The sequence below is a fragment of the Kogia breviceps genome, chromosome 8 (genome assembly GCF_026419965.1).
Source record: "Kogia breviceps isolate mKogBre1 chromosome 8, mKogBre1 haplotype 1, whole genome shotgun sequence".
Classification (NCBI taxonomy): Eukaryota; Metazoa; Chordata; class Mammalia; order Artiodactyla; family Physeteridae; genus Kogia; species Kogia breviceps.
Window position 1 is genome coordinate 107,511,527 of NC_081317.1, and position 24,443 is coordinate 107,535,969.

General features: G+C 47.7%; 1 protein-coding gene across 2 annotated transcripts; it reads right to left on the reverse strand.

Annotated features, from left to right (window-relative positions):
- Positions 1-747: 747 nt before the first annotated feature.
- Positions 748-22,918, reverse strand: TRIM35 (tripartite motif containing 35). 2 transcript variants are annotated; one of them, XM_059071728.2, is made up of 6 exons: positions 22,368-22,918; positions 12,594-12,689; positions 10,126-10,356; positions 8,576-8,598; positions 7,692-7,810; positions 748-6,286 (listed from the first exon to the last, which is right to left on the reverse strand). In XM_059071728.2, the coding sequence occupies exons 1-6, from the start codon at positions 22,800-22,802 to the stop codon at positions 5,709-5,711; spliced, it is 1,482 nt and encodes a 493-aa protein (XP_058927711.1). In that variant the 5' UTR covers positions 22,803-22,918; the 3' UTR covers positions 748-5,708. The 2 variants fall into 2 exon arrangements, with proteins under 2 accessions (XP_058927711.1, XP_066896030.1); XM_067039929.1 differs by lacking the exon at positions 22,368-22,918 and adding an exon at positions 17,860-18,122.
- Positions 22,919-24,443: the final 1,525 nt, after the last annotated feature.

Here is a 24,443-nt window from a genome sequence, read left to right on the forward strand (position 1 = left end):
AAAATACGACAACTGAGAGGGGAAAAACGAGGGGCATGGTGGAATACTTTGTAAATAAACAAGGGAGGATTCACACGCTATACCTATTTATTGATGGATCCCCTTAGTCAATAACTGAGATTAAAAGGGAAGCAAAAGAGCGGGAATATCTGTTGAGCCCCCCAGTACATGCCATGCCCTGTAGGGGGTGCCGTTCACGCACCACATCCTTGGATCCTCGGGGCTCCAAGTTGCCACCTTTCTAGAAGGTAGGGGAGGATCCCGGACCCGCATCACCAGAGGACGGCTGAAATGGAGCCTGACTACCCAGACCCTCCAACCTGTTTCCATGTGCGTCTATGTTCCTCTTGTGCCCACAGTGTCCCCAGATTGTCTGTCTCTGAAATACATTATGCAAATCCCAGCTAGCTCAGTATCCATAGAAACCAAAATCTCCCATCTTCCTCGGCCTGATCCCCAGCGAAAGAAACCCACCCAAGAGACACCCACAAACGAGGACAGACAGCACCCAGAGGAGCACTTCCCCTGTGCTGAGGAATCAGGCTTTCACAGCCAGTGATACATCTTGCTCAGTTCACCAGTCGTGGCTGGGGGAGGAATGGCTGACACAGGCACATGTGAGAAGATGCAGTTTCTTTCTGAAAACTGAAGTGACCTGCTACAGTCCCCTCCACGAACAATCAACAATCAGTCATCTTCTGCCCAATGCAACAGCTCTGCCACCACAGAGATCATATTCACGGTGCATGCGAGTCAATATTTGACTTCATCTTATTTTATTATTTTTGGCTGCACAGCATGTGGGATCTTAGTTCCCCAACCAGGGATCCAACCTGTGCCCCCCACCTGCATTGAAAGCATGGAGTCTTAACCATTGCACCGCCAGGGAAGTCCACTGACATCATCTTTAACCTCCCACAAACAAGCACATGAGCCATGTGTGGAACATGACAGTACGATTTTATTGTGCGTGATTGATTACTGATCTTAAGAACAAAGTTTCAAGACCTGCTGCTCTCTGGAATAACTTTTCTATCCTTCACACATTACGACTCATTCGTTTTCTTTTTCTCCAGACTCAAACATGAGGCAAGCCTTCTGGTACCACATGCAGGGTCTTGGATACTGGTCGACAGCAGCACCCTAAATCAGCAGCCCCTACTGCGTGCAGGATCCCAGCCTTCGCTAGGGACACAAATTATGAATCACAGGACATTAGAACTGGAAAAGACCTTGAAAAAATCATGCCCGCATCTTCCTTTCCCCGTTTACAGAAGAGAAGTCGAATGGCGTTATCTGAAGTCACAGAGCTATGGAGAAGCAGAGCCAGGGGAAACAATAGTAAACTCTCAACGGCGAAGTATATGCCAGACCCTGTCCTAAGTGCTTTACACATTTGCTCACTTAATCTCATAACCACCTTATGAAGTAGGTTATTATCTCCATTAATCTTAAGATATTATCTCCATTCTTTCACATTATGAAACTAAGGCACTGAGAAGTTAAATAACTCTCCCAAGGTGACACAGTGGCTGAGGCAGAGTTTGAATCCAGGTTGTCCATCCCATAGCCCAGCCTCTTAACCACTAGCTATGTAGGTCACTAGACACCTTGGTGAGGATTGAGATTTTAAAAACGTATGTTGAGGTCTCAAGTGTAAGGTTTGTCTTACAATGTCAGGAGCAACTAAATTCCACTTTGTTTTTTTCCCTGTTTTAAAACCCTAGGGTGAAATAAACAATGAAAAGCTGAATCCACCAGTGAACTGACTGCATGAAAACATCCATGACAGACCTCCCCCTGGAGGGGAGGAAATTATTTGAATAACATCCTTTGAGTTTTCTCCTCTTGTTGGGTTGCTTAGAGATACAGATCTGGAGTATCTGCTTTTAAATTACAGTGTATTGGGGGAACCAAAATATACTCATAAAACAAGACTATTGCTGTACGTAAAATCTCTCTGGAAGGATTTTTTTAATGGCAATGATTGCCCACAAGGAAGGGAGCTGAGTGTTTGGGCAGAAGTGGGAGACTGTTCTAGAACCGTTTGTACCTTTGGAATTTACAGCCACATAAATGGATGATCTAATCAAACAACACACACAAATTAGAGACAAATTGTCTTTCTGTGTGTGTTGCACGTCTATACATATAAAGCCTAGTCTTCTCGGTCATCACAACATAACCATTTTCCCATGTTACTGAAATTTGTCATAAACGTAAGTTTTGTGTATATTCTTATTAAAAGTCTCAAGAAATCTGAGCGCTCCCAGTATTGTATAACTTATATTTCTCAGGTTCCTCTGGGATTTTTCATTAACATGATTCGTAAGGTCAACATTCAAAACCTCCCACTTTCTGAAGAATTAGCCAACAGGTATTACATCTATACTATGTTTAGGATATACCACATGGCATTTGTACACCAAAATCCCCACAAGAGCCTGAGGTAGGTATCCTAATCCTCATTTAGATGAGGGAGCAGAGTCTCAAAAGGCTCAGGTAGCTCATGAATCATTAAGCCAACCTCCAGCCTGGATGTCACATTGAGCAGGAGAGTGAAATGGGGGCTAGTGAGAGAGGGAGGCGGCGGTAAGAGGGCTCAAGGGAAGAAGGGATGGGCTCTTGGACTAGGGCTCCTTGTCAGCTGGACAAATGCCCAAGCCGGAGGCAAATTCCAGATTTTGGAGTCTCTGAGCTTAAGGGCAGTGTCGAAGGTAAGAGATCTAGGATACACAAGCAACGAAAGGAAAAATAAACTGGACATCATCAAAATTAAAACTTTTGTGTTTCAAAGGACATCTTCCAGCAAGTGAAAAGACAACCCACAGAGTGGCAGAAAATTTTTGCAAATCATGTATGTGATAAGGGACTTGTATCTAGAATGTATATAAAGAAGTCTTGCAACTCAATAGTAAAAAGACAAAAAACTAAGTTACAAACGGGCAAAGGATCTGAAGTCAGTTCTCCTAAGAAGATAAACAAATGGAGAATAAGCACATGAAAAGAGGCTTGATACCATTAAGCATCAGGGAAATCCAAGTCAAAACTACAATGAGATACCACTTCACACCCACTAGGATGGCTAAGTTAAAATACAGACAATAACAAGTGCTGATGAGGACATGGAGCAATTGGAACCCCCAAACCCTGCTGGTAAGACTATAAAATGGTGCAGCCACACTGGAAGTCCCTGGAAGTCCCTCAGGAGGTTAAACAGAGTTACCACACGAGCCAGCAAGTCTACACCTAGATACATACCCAAGAGAACGAAAAACCTATGTCCACACAAACTCTTGTACTCAAGTGTTCACAGCAGCATTTTTCATAATGGCAAAAAGTGGAAACAATCAAAATGTTTCCACCAACTGAAGAATAAATAAAATGTAGAATAGCCATACAATAGATTATCCAATAATAAAAACCAAAAAAGTGGAATACATGCTACAAGGTGAATGAACTTTTGTTTACAACAACACTGAAAGGAAAATGTCCAAAGACAAAGTGGGCTTTAGCTCAAATATAGTTTTTCCTCTTGGTAAAAAGGGGCCTAGGCTATGCAAATTATCCTCTAAAAAAAACCTCTTCCAACACCTCAGGTGGAAAGGAAAAACATTTTTTAGAAGTTTGTTACAACTAACAAAATAATTTCAGGTCAAGATTATTATGTAGAAATGATATTTGATGGGCTAGATAAATACTTTACGGTAGAAAGTGCACACAGGACTCAGATGTGTTGGCCGCAAAGTGCCTTGAGCTTTGCTGAGTCCGAGAGCCTTTAGCGGGGCCCTGCTCAGCTCACACGTTTGCCAACATCCTCACACCCTCCTCGCCCACGCCTGCTCTTCCTTCACTCAGTGGCATAGCCTACCACGTCCCCCCCCCATGGCCGCCAATGAGGTACACATCCCGTTTATAACCAACTTTTAGTTGTGAATCACCATTTCTGCTGAAAATGTCCATTTCTGTGAACCAGGGGACACACGCAGGAGAAAGTCTGTGAGTCCTTGGTCAGGAAAGCGCCCCCATTAAACTCTCTGCAGGCAGGTGTGAGGAAGAAAAGGTGGAGGTAGGAGTCTGGAGGCATGGTAGAGGGAGAAGAAATCAGGATGAGAACGCAAAAGCCAGAACAAGAACGAGCAGGCTGAGGTCGGCACAGACAAGAGCCCTGGAGCGCCCTCCCTCCTTGTCCTTCCCCTGGCCCGCGTCCCCTTCCTTCCTTCCTCACCGCGAGGGCCCCTCTTTCCCTCCCTTCTGTACCTTTGTGAGAAGAATCTGAGGAAGGCGCGCCACACAATTACAGAAGGGCACCACCTTCCAGGCCTACAATCTCACTGCAGATGAGGAAAGTGAGGCCCACAGAGGGAACAAGCCTAAACCACGGTGTTTCAATTGTGGTTTGTTTTTTTTTTTCTTTTTTCTTTTATTTTTTTGTGGTACGCGAGCCTCTCACTGTTGTGGCCTCTCCCGTTGCGGAGCACAGGCTCCGGACGCACTGGCTCAGCGGCCACGGCTCACGGGCCCAGCCGCTCCGCGGCACGTGGCATCTTCCCGGACCGGGGCACGAACCCGCGTCCCCTGCATCGGCAGGCGGACTCCCAACCACCGCGCCACCAGGGAAGCCCTAAATTGTGTTTTAAAGGGCTCTGGAACCTCTGCTCACAGGAAATCATCCAAGAAGTGCAAAGCAATAAATCAGAGCCGAGCTGCTGGGCAGCCGTGCCCCCAACCCCACCCTGAAGGGCCCCAGGGAGGCCCTTGGAGCAGTTTTAAATACTGGTATAAGGTGACAGACAAGCCCGGCCATGGGTCCTCCCCAAGGCCACGGCAATGGTCCTGTATTAAAACTGTATTTTCTTCTTTTCTGTAATCTCGACCCTTTGGCATCTGGGGCTTCTCTGGCTAGCAAGTTCCTGGATACAGCAAACAACTCCCCTATGGGCACGCCTTTCGAGTGCAGCCAATCTTCTACACGCAGAGCTATACCCACAGCCACCTCCTGTATCAGGCTCTCACAGGGCTCCTCCACTCCAGGCCAATATCCCCCTGTCCTAATCATCCCAGGGCCAGGGATCAGACAACTAGGGGCGGCCCCTGCGCCCTAGCGCCGGTCAAAGGTATTCCAACTTGCCAATCATACACCCACTTACCCCTCCTGGCCTGTCCCTTCCCTTGAAAAGCACAATACGTCTCCCACTGCTTTCCCCTCACGCCCCCTGCGCCTCCTAAGGGCCCTGGTGCTTCCCAAACCCCACCCCAACCCCACCACGGCAGGGCCCCTCCTCCTGGGGGCTGTGAGTAACAAACTCTTCTCAACAGCAGTCCTCTTGCAGTCTGCTAGCCTCACCACTCCTGGAAAGGGATGAAGCTTACGTTTTTCAACAGACCCATCCTACAAGCAAACATTATCCCCAGCAATCTTAGAATGCGAATCAGAAAATTCACATCCAGAGGATGCCACAACTTTGGAAAGAGCCTCATCAGGGAGGTATCTCCTGGATGACTTTCAAAGGTGGGTAGAGAAGGGACCAAAAATGAGGGAGGAGGCACATGGCCTGGAGCCACAGGAAAGGACAGGATGGCCAGGAGGAAGATCCTGGCGAGAAGGCGGGAGGCAGAGAGGTACCAAGGCGAGCGTGCCTTTGGGAAGAGACAGAAAGAAAACGCGACTGGGGCGCGAGACCCGGCGGCATCCGGCAGGGCGGGCTTCAGCCATCCAGCTCCTCCTTGACGGTGATGCGCAGGGGGCAGATGCGCAGCGGCTCGGGGGGCCCGTCCCCCCGCGAGCCGCCCAGGTAGAAGTAGGGCCGCACCTCCCCGAAGCGGGCGTGGAAGGTGTACAGGTGGCAGTGGCGCTCCGCGTCGTAGAAGGACAGCTCACCCTCCTCGCACTCCAACTCCACGCGCAGGCGGCGCGGGATGGCCGGGACCAGGGGCGAGGTGGCGGGGTCCGAGGTCACGCAGTGGTCGCCGTCCACGCCCTGCGTGCGGCACACGTACCAGAAGCCCGAGCGCGTGTCGTGGTAGCAGCTGTGCGAGTGGCCCTCGGCACCCGCGTCCTGGCGCATCCGCACCACGCCCACGCGCCAGCTCGGCAGTGCCCCCAGGTCCACCTCCCAGGCATGCGAGCCCTGCGACAAGACGCAGGAGCCCAGCAGGCAGGGCGCCGACGAGAAGCGCTCCGGATTCTCTACCTGGACCCGGTAGCCGTGGTTGGTGACGCTGGTGAGGTCGTCTGACACGGACAGCCAGCCAGCCGCAGTGTTGGGATCAAAGCTGAAAGGCACTGGGCAGACAGTGGGAAGGGAGTGGGTGAAATCGGCAAACCTGACAGCCCGCCCGGCTGTCAGGCCAGCCCGATGCCTCCGGTCCCCCTAAACTGACAGACTGTGTCCCACCGGGCCCAGGGCATGGAGGCGGCTGCCCTGGGCTGAGGCGTGGTGTTATGGGTTGAAACGTACCCTGCAAAAAACAGCTATGTTCAAGTCTTAACCCCCAGTATCTCAGGAGGTGACCTTATTTGAGAATGGGGTGTATGGAAGATGAGATCAGACTGGAGTAGAGAGGGCCCTTAATCCAATATGACTGTTGTCCTCATAAAAGAGGAAAAGAGATGTAGACACACAATGGGGAAGAGCCCTGTGATATCAGAGGCACAGGTCAAAGTGCTACAGCCACCAGCCAAGGTCTGACAGCAAATACCAAAAGGTAGGAAGAGGCAGAGAAGGATCCTCCCCTACAGGTTTCAGAGGGAGCACAGCCCTGCTGACACCTTGGTTTTGGACTTCTAGCCTCCAGAATTTCTGCCATTTTAAAGCATCCAGTCTTTGTCCCTTGTTCGGACAGCCACAGGAAGCCAACGCAGGCAGGGATCCTGACCCTGGCACGCCGCCTGTGACATCTAACAAAAGCACGTAACATGCCCCTGGGTCACTGACATTTCTCCCTGTAAAATCATGTTCTGACTGCCACTCCAAAAGTATCAAGAGACTGGGTGGCTTAAACAACAGAACTATATTTCTCACAGTTCTGGAGGCTGGAATTCAGAGACCACAGTACCAGCATGCTCAGTTGCTGGTGAGGGCCCTCTTTGGTTTATAGATGGCTACCTTCTTGCTGTGCCCTCACACGGGGGAGGGAGAGAGAGAGAGAGGAAGCCAGCTTTCTTGTGTCTCTTCTTAAAAGGGGACTAATCCCATCATAGGGCCCCATCCTCATGACCTCTTCTAACCCTAATCACCTCCCAAAGGCCCTGCTTGCAAATTCCATCACATGGAGGTTAGAGCTTCAACATATGAATTTGGAGGGCGGGGGGACATATAAACATTCAGTCCACAGCACATGAGATAGTGACTCATGTGGGCTGGAATCACCTTGGAGAGGCGCCCCTGAACTGAGGAACTCTTTCATTATATTATATATACAATACGTTTCGGAATAGAAAGGGAAGTCAGTTGCTCCTTCTGAAGAGGTGGCCAAGAGTCAGGACCCAGAAAGGAAGGGCTCGGCCAGGAGGGGTTTGAGCAGTGAGGCAAGAAGGGGAGCAGGGCACCGGGGTTTGAATGAAAGAGGATGGAGAAGGGACCAGTGCGGGGAGGAGGGGGAGGGGTGGGAAGCTGGAAGGAGTGAGTTCAGCTGGCTCCCTGCCTTGCATGACCTCCCCCCCTTACACCTGCCTGGGCCATTCTCACCAGATTCGACACACACGAGCATCTTCCTCCAGACTCGGTACTGCAGGGAGTCCAGGTACTTGCAAACGTCGATGAGCATACCAGGCTGGACAGGCTCCGGCTCCATCGTGCAGAAGAGGCTGGGAAAGGAAAATTGGGCCTGGTGCGCTGGGCCAGGGCCATGCATCCTGGGGCCTAACTGGGTCAGCTGGAAATAGGATCCCTTGCCTCAGGCCTAGACTCCCTGGCCATCTTACTCAAGACAAGAGGAGCCAACTGGGCAGCTCATACCCCTTCAGGACTCAGTACTTGAGCCCATCCTGCCCCCACTGGGATAAATATAAATAGGAGGTTCTCAGACATGCATGTGGGCAGAAATCACACGTACACATCAGCTCACAGGGTATATGAGTTGGAAGGCACCTTAAGGGTCCTCTAGTCCCACATTTTGAAGGTGTCACTGGCCTTTGCTTCAACACCTCCAGTGACAGGGAACTCACTACTGCCCAAAGCACTTTCTTCCATCTTTGTACAGCTCTGACGGGGACACAGTTCTTCCGTATTCATCCCTGTGAACTCTACAACCATCAACACAAACCAGCATGTCCTGAGGCTCTCAGAGGCAGGGGGCCGGCCCCCAGAGAACTACAGTCCCCGTGCACAATGGCACTCTCTCCCCACACAGGGAATGGTGACGTTCCACACTCAGGAAAACAACACTGCACCAGTGCAAATCGCAAGTGGGTGCCTTGAAAGAGGGCTCTCCACCTGGTCAGTCCCCCTGCTCCCTCTGTATTGCACCCAGCCAGCCTCATTGCATGCCTTGCCCTGGAGCCATGGGAGTTTGCACCCCTGGTATTTCGGCTGACTCCTCCCCCTCCCCTCTACCAGCCTTGGCAACTTACCGGCGTTTTCGGCTCTTGTGTTTCTGAAAAAGAAAAAAACAGAGACACAAACAGAGACACAGAGAAAACGTGAGTTTCTGACCTCAAAAGGAGCCACACATCCCATGTTCGTGGATCAGAAGACTTAATATTATTAAGATGGCAATACCCCCACAAACTGATCTACAGATCCAGTGCAATTCCTAGCAAAATAACAGCTGCCTTCTTTGCAGAAGCTGATAAGCTGATACTAAAATTGATATGAAATTCAAGGGACTCAGAATAGCCAAAACAATCTTAGAAAAGTTGGTGGCTCACACTTTCTGGTTTCAAAACTTATTAAAAGTTACTACTCGGCCATAAAAAAAGAATAAAATTTTGGCATTTGCAACAACAATATTATGCTGTGAAATAAGTCAGGGAAAGACAAATACTGTGTTACCACTTATACGTGGAATCTAAAAAAAAAATTAAACAAACAAATGAATATAATAAAACAGAAACAGATTCACAGATATAGAGAACAAGCCAGTGGTTATCAGTAGGGAAGGGGAAGAGGGGAGGGGCAAGATAAGGAGAGGAGATGAAGAGACACAAACTACTATGTACAAAATAAACAGGCTACAAGGATATATTTACAGCACAGGGAATATAGCCAATATTTTATAATAACTTTAAATGGAATATAAATCTATAAAAATTTTGAATCACTATGCTGAACACCTGAAACTAATATAATACTGTAAATCAACTATACCTCAATTTTTAAAAAAAACCTCATTAAAAGCAACACTAAACGAGATGGTGTGGTACTAACATAAGGACATATAGATCAATGGACACTGAAAGTCTAGAAATAAACTCTCATATTTACTGTCCACTGTTTATCAACAAGGGTGCCAAGACCATTCAATGGGAAAAGAAAGGTCTTTAACAAGTGGTGCTGGGACAATTGGGTATCCACATGCAAAAGGCTGGATTCCCACCTTGTACCATATACAAAAATTAACTCAAAATGGATCAGACTTAAACGTAGAGATAAGACTAATAAAACTCATGACCTTGGATCAGGCTACGGTTTCCTAGATATGACACCAAAAGTGCAAACAGCAAAAGGAAACAGATAAACAGGACTTCAGCAAAATGGAAAACTTTTGTGCTTCAAAGGATGTCATCAAGAAAGTGAAAAGATAACCTACGGAATGGCAACTTTCCATAAATCTAGAAGAAGCCCCACATAAAAAAATTATTTAAACAGTACTCCACTGTATCAAGAAGGAGTCAAGAGAGAAGAAACAAAAAATGAGAGAGAAAGAATAAGTGCAAGAGAGGAAGGGAGAGGGAGGAGGTAGGAAGGAGAGAGGCAGAGAGGAGTGGAGAGGCCCTCAAGGTCTTGATTAAAAGCTCCTCCGCCTCCTGACACAAGCCAAGCACCTCATCTGTAAGCTCCTCCAACCCGGGGTCCAGAAGCTACGGGAAGGCTGGGTCGGCCAGGGCCGCTGGCCTCAGGCTCCCCGCTGGCCCGTGAACGTCTGGTCCCTGTCACTGACTCTGGATGTTGAGCTCCTCACCATGAGAAACGAAACGTCATCCTCCTTCATCTCCATCTGCAGCCGCTCAATCTCATGGGCCAGGGCCTCTGTGTCTTCCGCCAGCCGCTTCATCTTCTCCTCAGCCAGAAGCTGCTTCTGCCTGGCCTCCTCGGCCATGGCATCCAGGATGGCCTGCTCCTCCACTCTCAAGAATTCTCGAAGCTTGTCAAACTCCTGCCGGATTCGCCCTTCCAGCCAGGCAGCCTCCACCTGCAGCAGAGGGCGGGAGGGGGCCTCAGCCATCACCGAGCCCGGTGGCTCCCAGATGTTTAGCAAAGGAACTCCATTTTTCAGGAGGAATCACATGCAAAACCTCGAAAGACAAAATATACATGCAGCTTTCTTAGCACGAATTTGTAAGTTTAAAATAAGTCAAACAGCCTAATGAGGTTGTTTTGATACATGAAAAATCAAATCAAATCACTGCTTATAGATGACAACTGTAGTCCTATAAATTCCTCAGCAATACTCTGTACCTGTATAGGTTGTGCAATAGTGAGGGAAGCCCTGAATCACAGAAGTGAACTGTTGCAAACAGCAAAGATTTTTAAAAAATTATTTGCCTTCCAGGGAGTTCTCTGGATGTCCAGTTGTTAAGACTCCGCACTTCCACTGCAGGGGGCAGGGGTTCAATCCCTAGTCAGGGAACTTAGATCCTGCATGCAGCGCCGCATGGCCAAAATAAGTAAATAAATAAATAAGTTAAATAAAATCCAATGTGTCTAATTGTTTAAAACAAATTATTTGCCTTCCAATATTAGGACCTCAAATTTGATAGAGAGGCTTACCAAAGAAATAGTAGGAAGTTTTTATTTTAAAACGGAATCATTAATAATATGCACTCCTAATCATAACTACGAAAAGCATTTAAAATAACAGTTAAAACAAAACCATAAATATACTCAAAGGAAAAGCAGAGACATAATTCTCATCTTGGAATGAGAAAGACCTTTCTTATCATATGAAATTGAGAAGCCTCAAAGAAAGAATGAGATAATTGGATACATGTAAAAATAAGAAGTTTTACAAGGCAAGAGACCACTAATACATTTAAATACATAAGTACAATTCCATGACAATTTTTGGGAAAAACAACTCGAATTGTGTGCTCTAGCAATGGCAGGTTAGTAACCCACATCTTTGAACTGAAAATTCAATATATGTTTATGGCTCTGATAATACGATGACAAAATGATTCACTGAAAAAGGGAAAATGACCAAAAAAGGGGGGAAATGATTTTTTGAAAAAGGACGAACTGGGAAAAATTACTTCCAACCTATATGGTAGATTATTATTATTATTCATAATAGTGTTCTTATGAACGTGCAAGGAGAAAAGACAAACATTCCAAGAAAAAGAATGTGAACTTCACAGAAGAAATGCAAATGGCTGTTATACTTGTGAAAGGATGTACACACTTATTAATAAAGAAATGCATTATGAGGCGAGATGGCGCTGTTGAAATATCAGGTAAAAAGATGGATAACGTATAGAGGGAGAGAGTGAAATCTGGGATGATTCTTATTACACCAGAAGATGAAAAACAGAGTCGGCAGGAAAAACCAGCCAGTGTAAATTCAGCTCCAGCCACTCTCTTGCTGTCAGAGGCAGCCCCTCAATAAAGAGATAAGCACAAAACTTTCACTTTTCATCCACCTGGATTGACTGGCTTTAGAGGAAAAGCATTAATAAAGCTGGAATCCTGGACTCTTCACACCTGACCACCTGAGAATTCCACAGTGCCTGGCAGGGACAGACGGCAGCTGTCACTTGGACACATGGACACTCCCTAGGTGTCCCCACCGCATCCTGCACCAGGCCAGCCAGGCAGACGGCACAGGCCAAGCTTGGGAGGAGATGAAGCGGAGGGGCAGACAGAGGCTGGATGAGGCCCTTGGACGGTGGACTCTGGACTGTGCCATGGGTGCCATGGAAACCACTGGACAGTTTCAAGCAGAGGAGTGACACAATCGATCTATTTTTCTAAAAGACCAGCCCACTCCAAAGGAGCGTGGACTGCAGGACAAGAGTGGAAGTATGGGGCCCAGGTAGGAGGCCAGGGGAAAAACGATGGGTACCTGGACCAGGAATGGTGGCAGTGGAGTGGGACTGTCAACGGACAGGATGCAGACGTGGGGAGTGAGAATGAGGGTGTCACTGACTTCAGCGGCCGGGCAAGTGGTGCAGCGTGGCACGTGCTGTCAGCCTGAAACTACAGGGCGGATGGCGCGGGGGGCTGTTGAAGCTGCTCAATGGCTGCTGGCATGGTGTTTAAAGAGGCCACGCAGCCACAACCGGCGTCCGAGGGCAAGGCTGTGCGAGGCCGTCAGGGCTGGCAAAGGCCGACCCTGCGGGCAGCAGCATGGCCAGGGCCAGCCCACCTGCACCTCTCCCCGCAGCAACCCCGGGTGTCCCCGTCGCCCCATTCAGCCCCAGCGTCACTCACCTGATTGTGCTTGGCGATGGCCTCGTAGGAGCGCCGCATGGCCCAGAAGGCCTTGGCTTTCTCCCGCAGCGCATGTTCCATGTTCCTGCACTTGGCCTGCCGTGAGGGGCGAGAAGGAGGCAAGGAGGCAGGTTAGGGCGGAGGCCGGGCAGGGGTGCGGCACGCCACATCACAGCGGGAGCTGCACTTCACCGTGGGGACCACTCGACCACATTTACTGAACCCGGTCCGGCCACGTGCTGCGGGACACAGCTGGAAAAGCACAGCCCTGACCTTGAACTGGATGGGGTACGGCATACAGGGCCTCAGATAGCCTCTAACCCGGCCCCTTCGTCTACACCTGATACAGAGGGAGGAGACCAGGTGAGGAGGTAAAGGGACCTGTTCCCTCCCACACGGTCACGGGACAGCACAGAAGGCATCCCGCTTGGCCTAAAGCTGGTGCAGGCTGGGCCATGAACCCGAGCTGTGGGCCCAACGGTAAAGACAACGTGCTCACAGGCTCCCTCGGTGACTTTCTGAACTGGACTGGTCTGCAGTCACAAAAGAATAGGCCTGATAGAGGGGTTGGCCCAGTTCTTCCCACAGGGCCTTATCTAAACTGCAGTCTTCCCTTGGTATCCATAGGGGATTGGTTCCAGGATCCTCATGGATACTGAAATCCAAGGATGTTCAAGTCCCTTATATAAAAATGGTATCATATTTGTATAAAATGCTATGTAACTAGTTGTAAGTACAATGTAAATGCTATGTAAATAGTTGCCAGAGTGGCGAATTCAAGTTGTTTTTTTGAACTTTCTGGATTTTCCCCCCCGAATATCTTTGATCTCCCATTGGTCGAATCCACAGATGTGGAACCTGCAACTACAGGGGGGCTACGGTACACGTCTCCCCGCATCCCTGCTTTATCCTGATATTCCAATAGTGCTTGGATCGTGTGAAAGACTTTAATCAGCAGATTCAAATACTTCTTGCTTAGTTTTTGTTTTGTAAATTTAACCTCTGCTCTGATCTCCCTGGGCTCCTAGAGGAACCACTGCTGGTTTTAGGCTGGATTCTGACCTTTTGTATCCCAGGCCTAGCATTTTCTCTCCATCTTTATCCTTTTCCCTCTGCATTCTGAAAAAGCCTCAGAAGTTTTCTCCTTGGAAAAATAACAATTCTAACAACATTAATTATAAATGACTACCATTTATTGAGCATTTACTATGTGCCAGGGACATTGCTAATTACTTTACACATTATGTCACTTAATCATCACATTATTCCTATTAGTAATTTTATCAGCCCACTTTCACAGATGAAAAAACTGAAGCACAGAAAGGGGAAGTGACTAGCCCATAAATGTCAAATTAAACAACGCATCTTTAAAACTTATGGAAAATCAAAAACTGGCAATGACCCAAATGTCCATCAGCAAGAGATGGGTGAGTAAAATTATGGTATATTCATACAATGGAAAGCTACTTAGCACTAAAAAAAGGAGCAAACTACTGATACGTATAACATAGGTGAATCAAAAAGTATATGTATATACTACTCTGGAGGAGAGTACATACAGTATCATTCCACTTATATGAAGTTCAAGATCAGGCAACACTAATCCAAGGTGATAAATCAGAAAGTGGTTGCCTCTTGGTGGAAGACTGACTGGGAAGGAGGGACCCCCTCCAGGGTGAGGGAGATGTTCTCTACTTCGTTTGGAGTGGCAGGTATACGGTGTGTGTAACAGAACTCACCCAACTGAACATTTAAGATCTATGCATCTAACTGTATATAAGTTATACCTCAAATTTTTAAAAGCCTATAAAATGAAAACTTTAGATGTTTTAACTTTTTCTTATAACTTACCAAGAGCTTTCCTCCCTTAATGAGAGGAAATTCCTTCCTTTTCACTCCATTTTTTTTTTTTTTTTTTTTTTTGGCCCTGCTGCGCAGCTTGCAGGATCTTAGTTCCCCTACCAGGGATGGGAACCCTGACCCACAGCAGTGAAAATGCCTAGTCCTAACCCCTGGACTGCCAGGGAATTAATTCCCTTTTCTCTCCAATTTAATGAGTTACTTTGTACCTTTCAATCTCCTTTGTTGTTGTCACCAATTTATTTTCTTTGCATAAGACATAAACGTGCCATCTCTTAAATAATTATAAACTGAACACCCCTGTAACCACCACCCAGGACATGTTCCTTCTGAATCTTAATCCCTTTTTTCTGTCAGAGGAAACTCCTAATTTCTATGGTACTTCCTTGCTTTTCTTTATAATCATATCCACTACGTACGATCCCTAACCTAAATAATACACTTTAGTTTTGCCTGGTTTTGAGCTTTATATTAATGGAATAAAACTACATATATTCTTTTGTGTCTTGCTTCCTCTATGTAACATCAAGTTTGTAGGATTCAAATACATAATTGTATGTTAAGTTTACCCATTCATCATTGCATTGTAATCTATTTTATGAATACACCACAATCAGGTATCCATTCCGTTGTCAATGGATAGCTGGGTCATTTACAACTTCGAGTAATATAAATAGGCTGAACATTCTTGTACAGGTCTCCTAGGGCACCGGTACACTGGTTCTTCTACAGAATATTCCTGGGGGTAGAACTGCTGGACCACGGGTACGTGCATCTTCAACTTTGGTAGATAAACGCCAAACGTTTTTCCAAAGCAAGCGTACCGATTTATACCACATGAGCCATGTTAATGCAAAATGTTTATTAACCACTTGGATCTTTATTTTTAAATACCTGTTATTAAAATCTTTGACCCTTTTTCTATTGAGTTGCCTGCCATTTTCCTACTGGTATGTAAGAATTTATTATAAATACACAGTGTTATGTCTTTTATGGGTTAACTGCATAATGAGTATCTTCTATTGTATCACTTATATTTCTTAATTTCAGTGTGATCCAATGAATCAGTGTTTTCCTCTGGAATTAGTGTTCGTTGGTTTTAAGAAATACCTCCCTACTCTGAGGTCATAAAGATAATCTCCTATATTATTTAAAGTTACAGCTTTCCTTTCACCTTTGGGTCTAATGTGGATACCTGAAGTTTATTTTGTGAATGGTGTGACCCAGTAGCTTGTCTGCTCCAAAAGCATTATTTAAGAATAAACTGGAAACTAATACAACATTGTAAATCAACTATATTTCAATAAATTTTTTTTTTAATTTAAAAAAGAATACTACCATTCCCCTACTGGTCTGAAGGCCACCTCTGTCATACATCACACACAGATCTGTCTCTAGGTCCCCCAGTCTGTTTCCCTGGCCATCTGTTTATCCTTGTGCCACTATCACAATATTAACTTCTACAGCTACAACATAAACTGACATCTAATAAATATTTCCTAAGAATGCTTTGGCGATTCTTGGCCCTTTGAGCTTGCATGTAAATTTTAAAATCAGCTTGTCATATTCCACAAAATAATCATGTTGGGATTTTGACTGGGATAGAATTGACTGTACAGACCAGTTTGAGGATAAATGACATCTTTAAATACTGTCTTCTCATCTATGAATATGGTATATCTTCCCACTTAGTCTTCTTTGATGTCCCTCAACAAAGTTTTCTATTTTTCCCTGCCAGAGTTCTGCACACTTCTCATTACATTTATTCACAGATACCTGATTTTTAAAATACTACTGTAAATGGTTTTTTAAATTTCCTCTTTGCTATTGATATAAATACAACTTTTAATCTTTATTTTGCAAACCAGCATTCTGTCTAAACTCATTTACATATTTATAATTTATCTATAGCACCTTTTTATTTTCTATGCAACAGAAACTTCTATGCAGATTCAATCATATTATCTGCATATAATTGCCAGTGTTGTTTCCCTCTTTCCAAACCTTATGCCTTTATTCCTGACTGACTTTACTTGCTAGGCTCTCCAATACAAACTTGAATAAAATTGGTCATAATAGGCATTCCTGCCTTTTTCCTGCTCTCAGTAAGAAAACTCTAAGTGTTTCACCATTAAATATGATATTTGCGATAAGTTTTCTGGTATTCTTAAGCAGTTTAATGAATTCCTTCTATTCCTAGTTTTCTATTTTTTTTTCAATCACAAAAGGATACTGAATTTAAGCAAATGCAATTTTTTCATTTAATGACTTCATCATATTTAAGTGGCCCAGAATTGGATGCTGTTTTCTTATCCAGTCAGACAGCTTTTGTCATTTAACTGGAGTACTTAACATAATTACCAATATAATTGCATTTAAGTCCACCTTCTCGTTCTGTGCTATCTGTCCTGCTTGCTCAATACGTCTTTTTCTTCTCTTCCTTGTCTTTTTTTAGATTGTAGATTTTTTATTCCACTTTTTTCCCCTATATACATCTAGTGGTTAACCTACAAAATACTACAGGTAGAAAGTGCAATTTCAAATGAATCTAAACAACACACTTTTCATGTTTGCTTCTGATATTCTGATTTTAACACTAAGCACACTTGGATCACAACTGGACCCACCATTCAGGGACCTGCATGTAGTCCAAGGAGTGCCTGAAATGACAAGAGACTAGTGGGGGCTCTGGTGCAAAGGCTGGTCAGGACCAATAAAGGTCATCACTGCCCTGGGTGGAGCTAAGTGGCCCATGACACATCTGGAACATCACCCAGAGCCCAAGCCCAGCAAGAGCTCTGATTTTGGCTTCAATTATAACATTCAAGATGACTTAAATTATAAATACACACAAAATGGGAAGCTTTTATTTACACTGAAGAATTCAGAATGTGATTATATAGTCTACAAAGTGGTTTTAAAAATTACAATTTGATACCTTAAGCAGCAAATTTCAACAGCATATTTAATACCCTGAGGATTTTACAATATTGTTTTACCCAAAATATCCATTAACACAGGTGCTATGTGATATAATAGAAAAAGGAAAGGGTGCCAGTAAGAGAATATTATTTCCTGTCACAGCACCCTCTCAAGTACTTATCAAAGTGCTAGAGCTATGTGTGCAGCCAGGGCTGTCCAGCACAAGCCAGGTTCTCTGTCCTCTGAGGCCCTACATATACTGCTGCTTCTGACCGATTCCCACCTGCTTCACCAAACTATCCCAACGTGGCCTTGAAAACTAAGCTCAGGCCCGCTTCATTTCCTCCAAAAAGCCACCTTGGCCTCCCCAGTAGAGTTTAGTTGCCTCTCTGTGGACACCGCTTGCCACTGAACTTCCTACCCAGCATCACCACCTCACTTTCCTGGAAAGGCTGTAGGCTTCCTGGGGGGCAGGTCCTCATACCGAGCACAGCAGTGCTCCAGAAACTGCAGACGGAATGAAGGCTTGCTCTGAAAAGGTAGAGACTGTTTCGACCACTGCACATCTCCAGGTCTCAGCACAAACTAGATGCTCAACTAACCACTTGACCAGTTGACAGATACACTCGGTGTTGACGATCTCTCCACTATACCCCATGGCCTCCTGGATCGAGAGCTCGGAGGCCTGATCTGTACCTTGTCCTTTTCACTGACCGCTGGTGAGAACTTTGGCAAAAGCTCTTTCTCAGGCAGTCAGGCTCCAACCCTGAAAGATAAAGGCAAGAAAGTGCCCATGGTCTCTCAAACGCCACCATAAAAATGAAGAATGCGGTTTTTTCTGTACATGCTCACCTAGCCCATCACCAGGATTTCCTGGCATCTGTCTTCAGGTAGTGTCATTTTTCCTATGTATTTCAAACATTTGTTTTTCAGGCAGATTGAAATAGCGGCTAAGAGCTCTGGCACTTGGCCACCCAGGTTCAAATCCCAGCTCCTCCACTTAGTAGCGGGTGATCTTGAGCAAGTTCCTTAAGTTCTCGGCCGCTCGGTTTCCTCATCCGGATAAGAGGGATAAGAACACTGCCTAGCTCAGAGGTTGGCCGTGAAGATCCATGTTCAGTACTCATAAGAGTGCACCAGGCATGTGTCAGCTCGTTACTATTGAGTGTCACTTGGTCCCAGGTAACTTAACTCTCCTCCTGGTTTATTTTCCAGGTTTCTTAAATGGACTGCAGAGAAGCATGTGGGACAACTTGATCTCATTCAGATGCCCTTCTTCTCCAACTCCAATCCAGGCTCCCGTTCTTCCTTTCCCCTTGGGGGTCAGTCCTCCTTAAGAAGCAGGCGTCTACCATGGCAACTAGTGCTATAGGCCCCTTAACTCAGGAGCCTCAATGGGTGGTGCTCGGTAAGACCCCATCCTGCCCCGGGTCACAGGCCTTGCCAGGAGGCAATTAAGCAATTAAGGCCAGGAAGGCCTGGCCCACAAGGAGAGATCCAGGATGAGGCTGAGCAGTTGGGAAAAGGGGAAAGGACTGGCAGGGGGAAGACTTCAGAGGTCCCTGGAATCAAGCTCGATTAGGCTTGGCTAGACTGATTCTAAGAAGGAAAGCCCAGAAGGGGAAGAGGCTGGGTCTGGGGCAGGAAGAAGCTGGAGGGCAGAGAATGGCCGTCCTATCAGTCCGGTGAGATGGAGAAGAAAGGGGTCTAGACAAGGAAGTTCTGAGGCCTGGGACCTGGTGGAGGTTCAGGGCTGGTGTGCTCTGAAGATGCAAAAGCCGGGCCACACATCAGACTGGGAGTCAGGAGGCCTGCGTTCTAATCCTAGATGTACTGCTTTCACTCCCCAAGACTGACCATTGGTGTGATTAGTACTCGATCACGCCCACCTGACTCCAAGAAGGCAGGAGCTTGAACCACCCCGTCCTTTCCTGCACACACCGTGCCTGGCACAGGGCAGGCGCTCAGTCCACACCTGTCGGCCCATGATGACGGTCCTCATCCACACAAGCCTCTAAGAACCCACATACAGAGGCAGCTGCCCTCACGGCTCCGGAACAGAGGGCCAGCAGGGACCAGAGCGGCTTCTATCAAAGTCCATGACCAAAGTAAGAGCAGAGCAAGGCCCCAGGTGAACTGTACAGTAAATGCTCTAACTCTGGACAAGGTGCTTAACCTCTGTGAGACTCAGTGTCATTGCCTGTAAAATGGGGAGAACAGTGCCCACCTGTAGCAAGCTGAATAACAGCCCCTCCAAAGATGTCCACGTCCTAATCCCCAGAACCTGGGAATGTGTTCCCTTACGTGGCTAAAGAGATTTCGTAGATGTGATTAAAATATGGGGTTTAAGATGGGGAGATTATCCTGGATTGTCTGCAGGGGCCCCCTGTAATCACAAGGGTCCTTACGATAGGGTGGCAGGGGGGGTTAGAGAAGACAATGGGACAAGAGAAGCAGAAGTTGGAACGATGCACTTCAGAGATGAAGCAAGGGGCCTCCGAAAGCTGGACAAGGTAATGAAATCAATCCTCTCCCAGCCTCCAAAAGGCATGGAGCCAACACCTTGATGTTGGGACTTCTGACCTCCAGAACTGTAAGCTAATACATCTGTGCTGTGTTAAACCACAGAGTTTGTGGCAATTTATTACAACAGCAAGAGGAAACTAACACACAACCTCATAGGGTTTTTGTGAGGATTAAGTGTGTTGACAAGTGAACACTTCAGAGCACATGGTACCTAGTTTAGTGGCCAAAAAGTGCTGGCTGGTGTGGTTATTTTTGCTGGAGTTCTTCACGCGATTGCCAAAGTAATCTTTCGAATGTACACATCTCATCGCAAAGGCCCTATGGAACAGCTTTCAGGGCTCCCCATCAGCCCCTTCTCACCTGTCCAGCCTTCCCACACTGTCCCCACCACCAGCACCTATCCACCCATCCAGAAGGACAACTTGTCTATTTGCCGGCTGACGTCCCCACACTAGTGCGCGCTCCACGGGGCAGGGGCCCTGGCTTACTGTCCTCTGCGGCCTCAGCACCCAGGACAGGCCCTGGCGCACAGCTGTCTAGCACACGAGTAATGCCACCCAGCACCAGGCTGAGCACACTCCTCAGATCTTCCGGGACTGGACTCCTCACCCCCTCAGACATGGCCCTGAGTGCCCCCTGGTCTGTCAGCATCATTCCTCTGTTTAAACCCTCCAACTGCTCCGTAGAGCCTTTAGAACAAAGGCCAAGACTGGGGCCTCCTGGCTCCTCCTGCATCTGCATCCTCAATCTCTCGGTGCCTGCAAAGTCACTGCTTCTGGACCCTTACACATGCTGCTGCCTCTGCCTGAAATACCCTCCCTGACCCCCCTTCACCCGGCTAACACTTCCTAACCCCTCAGTCCCTGCTTGAAGCTCCGCGAAGGTATGAATTACTGTTTAGCTCGTGTCCTGCAGTATCCCCAGGGCCTAGCAGTACAAGGCATCTGCTGAATAAACAGAAAGATGTCATTAGACCATATGCACTTCAGGGCACCTGGCTCACTGGTCTTGAATCCTGGCTTAGCTCAGACCTGGGTTCTGCCTTAGTGCTCTTGGCCTTGACCCCTGCCCATCCTCCTGATCTATACTTCTGGCAGTCCCATGGTGATTCGTCATGACTTGATCCATGGTGGCCCCCTACCTCAACCCCAGCCCCCAGAATGCCCAGCACTTACTTCAGCTGTCCCAAATCAGGACCTGGCACTTCTACCAAGGGAAATGAATGAGAAAAAGCACTGCCGTGGACCACTGTTAAACAAGGGAAATGAATGATAAAAAAGCACTGCTGTGGACCACTGTGACAGCAGTTACAGGCTTATCCCATTGCCGAGCTAGTGTAGGGTTCAAACAAGCATGTTGATGACATTCCCCTTCACTTGAACTTTGTCAAAATGTGTATGGAAGTGTCAACTTTTGATATTTCTTAAGAAAAAGATTAAAGCAAACAAACTAAAACAGTGTCTGGAGACAGGCATTCTTATAGTGCCTCCTTTTCAATACACTCAGCTTCAGACTAGCAAAGCTGGGTTCTCCAAACTGTGGGTATGACCTATGTATTAGTAGGTTTTAGTAGTTGATAAAATAAATTACAGTTTTACACCCTGTGCAGTTTTTAAAATAAAACGACAGAAAATACCTGAGTACAATAGACATTTTCACAGACTTTTGTTTCAGCTGATACAGACACCATACCTGCATGTGGCAGTTCTGGGTCAAAATGGAAAAAATATGTCTTAGCATGTGCTAGCTGAGGTCAAAAAATCTGAAAACCCCTGAGATGGCTAATCCTTATTTCCTGATCATTCTTCCTTCCTCTGCCAAAAACTTCTCCATGTTAGTTTGCCCTAAAATTGCTCCTTACCTTATTTATAGCCACTGGTACTCTAGGGGGATGCTGAGAGAGTGATCCAGAAGAGACCAGCTGGCCAGGGCCAGGGCCAGAGGCCTCCCCACAGCTACACAATACAGGGCTCCAGCCCGGGAAGGAGGGGAGAGATGTGGGGAGATCTAAAAGGCTCCACATCTTTGGCCAGGTCTTGGGGTCCTGCACCTCCACCCTGAGTATGCCAAGTTCCAGGGTTGCGGGCTTACCCACACCTGTGTTTCTAAAAGGGGCATGGGTCACACACCTGTGGTAGAAAGGGTGCACGGCCTCAGCCCTTCAGAGGGGTGGGGGGGGGAGGTGTCTTGAGAACATCCTGTAACCCCAGTTCTCACACTTCCTGTTGACATTCTTTCTCCCATCTCAGGCCCCTGGGCCGGCCTTGATGAAGAAGGCAGCCTCTGTATGTTACCAGAGGCAGGGAGTGGGGGTCCCGAGGAGGCACCAGCAAGCCGGCAGGGGGAAGAGGGGCGGGACCGGGCACACCAGCTCTGGCAGGCTGGAGTGCGGGAGCAGCGGGGTCAGGGTGCTGGGTTCCAGTCCACGTGCGCGCTCGGCCACCTCCAGCACGCGGCCGCGCTTACCCGAAAGTCGTGGGCAGTGTCCTTCACCGGCTGCACGCGGTGCCCCTGGTGCCGGGGGTCGGCCTGGCACGAGCAGCACAGCAGCTCCTTGTCGTCGAGACAGAAGAGGCTGAACTGGCCGCGGTGCAGGCGGCAGAGGCGCGGAGAGCGGTGGCCGGTCCAGCGCGCGCCCTCGGCCTCCTCGCGCAGCAGCTTCTCCACGAGGTTATTGAGGGTGTGGTTGGTGCGCAGGTCGGCGGGGGCCGCGCGGTCCTTGCACACCGGGCAGGTGGGCGCCACCTGCACCTCCCAGCAGCGGGTCACGCACCCGCGGCAGAAGTTGTGGCCGCAGCGCAGAGTCACGGCGTCACGGAAGGGGTCGTAGCAGACGGCGCAGAGCAGCTCCTCCTTGAAGGAGCGGGAAGGCCCGGGAGACAAGGCGGGGCCCGGTTCCATCGCCCCAGATCCCGGATCCCGCGCCCGCAACTTTCGCTCCAGCCCCTCCCATCCGCCGCGCGGCTCCCGCGACCCTGCGGAGGCCGGCGGTCAGCCCCTTCCACTCGGAGCACTGAGCGACAGCGGTGCCGGCCAATCGCGCTGGGCGCGCTCGGGAGGCTCCGCCCCAGTTCCGGTCGGCTCGGGAAACCCCGGAAGAGCGGGGTGGGCCCCGTGTGCTCCGCAGTCCCGGTCAGTTCTAGGCGAGCCAGTTTAGCCGGGAAGAAGCTCACCAGAAGTGTTCTAGGGCCTCCGTGTCACTGCAACCTACTTCCGATTTCAAATGGGAAATGAAATCTAGAAGCCCCTTCCTTAAGCAGTCCCCGGAAATCTCAGGCCCGTGAGGTGGGAGAAGCCAGAACTCCTTACTTCGTGGTTTCGAAGTGAAGTCTGATCTTAACGGCGTCGTTACCTTTTTCACCGCTTAAGAGTTTGCAGTGCCCTTTCAAAGGTCTGTGCCCGCTCTTGCATTAGTTGCTTACTTATTTTGGGCAGTCTTGTGCCTGCCCCCTGGGGTAAGGCGGGAACAAATGAGAGAAGGGGGCAGTGGAAGACCTCTGAGAAGATCCGATTCTTGTCCCGTGGTTGAATAGGCGGGCAAGTCACCATCTTTCCAAAATCTGTTTCCTCGTGAGTGAAACAGAGATCAAGGACGTCTGCAAAGTTAGCTATGGGAACTGTAATCCAGGCTAAATTCCTGCCAGGTACAGCAGGCCTGAGTCTCTCCAACCTGTGTCACGTTGATCACTTTACAACGTCCCGATGTGGGATTCCTTCCCCCTGGAACACTTTCATTTCCGGTTTCCGTTGGAAGACCATAGACCTCCATAGGTCTCATGTTTCTGTATGCCACCCAGAGACACTGCCTGTTTTGGACTATCTTTTCAAGAATGTTTCTATGATGAACAGCCTCAGAAGGCAGAGATAATGTGCCCCTCCAGGCAAAGATCTGGCAATCTTACTCTTCATTATAAAAGATTTGGGTTCCGTAAGCTTCCTCCTGTGGCCCACATCACGTAGGCTTTTGGGAATTAAGGCTCAGGAAACTGGCCCAAATGACTATAATCTGACTATTGCCATTGCTGTTAGTAATAAACTGTCCTTTGACTCAAGAGTTTCATCTACCAGCATTCCTGAAACTGTGGCATGCTAACTTGTGTTGACTAGGAGAAAAAAGAAAAAAGCACAACCTAAAATTTGAGAATTACGTCTTATTTGGCGGACAAAACAGAGGACTTAAGCTCTGAGGGACTGCTTGCTCCAAAAGAGGTAGGAGAGGATCCGGGATACATAGTTTTTGCAACAAAGACCAGGTAGTCGGAACTTGAAAAGATTACTGTTAATTAAAGAAAACCAGATATCTCAAGTTAGGGAATTTAGCACTTTTCTATGTATGGGAAGATGCAAGAGTCTGGGCTCACTAAAATCATTCCTTTGATATGCACCTCAGCTGAGGCCAGTATCCTGTGCTTTCTCATCCTGAGTCTTTTTGGGGTGCATCATTGAGGGGAGGGGGGCAGTGGCTGCAGCAGTTGACTGCTAGGTCGGGGTAGCGTTAATGTGATGGCTCGTTGGCTGCAACATCCTTTGTTTACTGATATG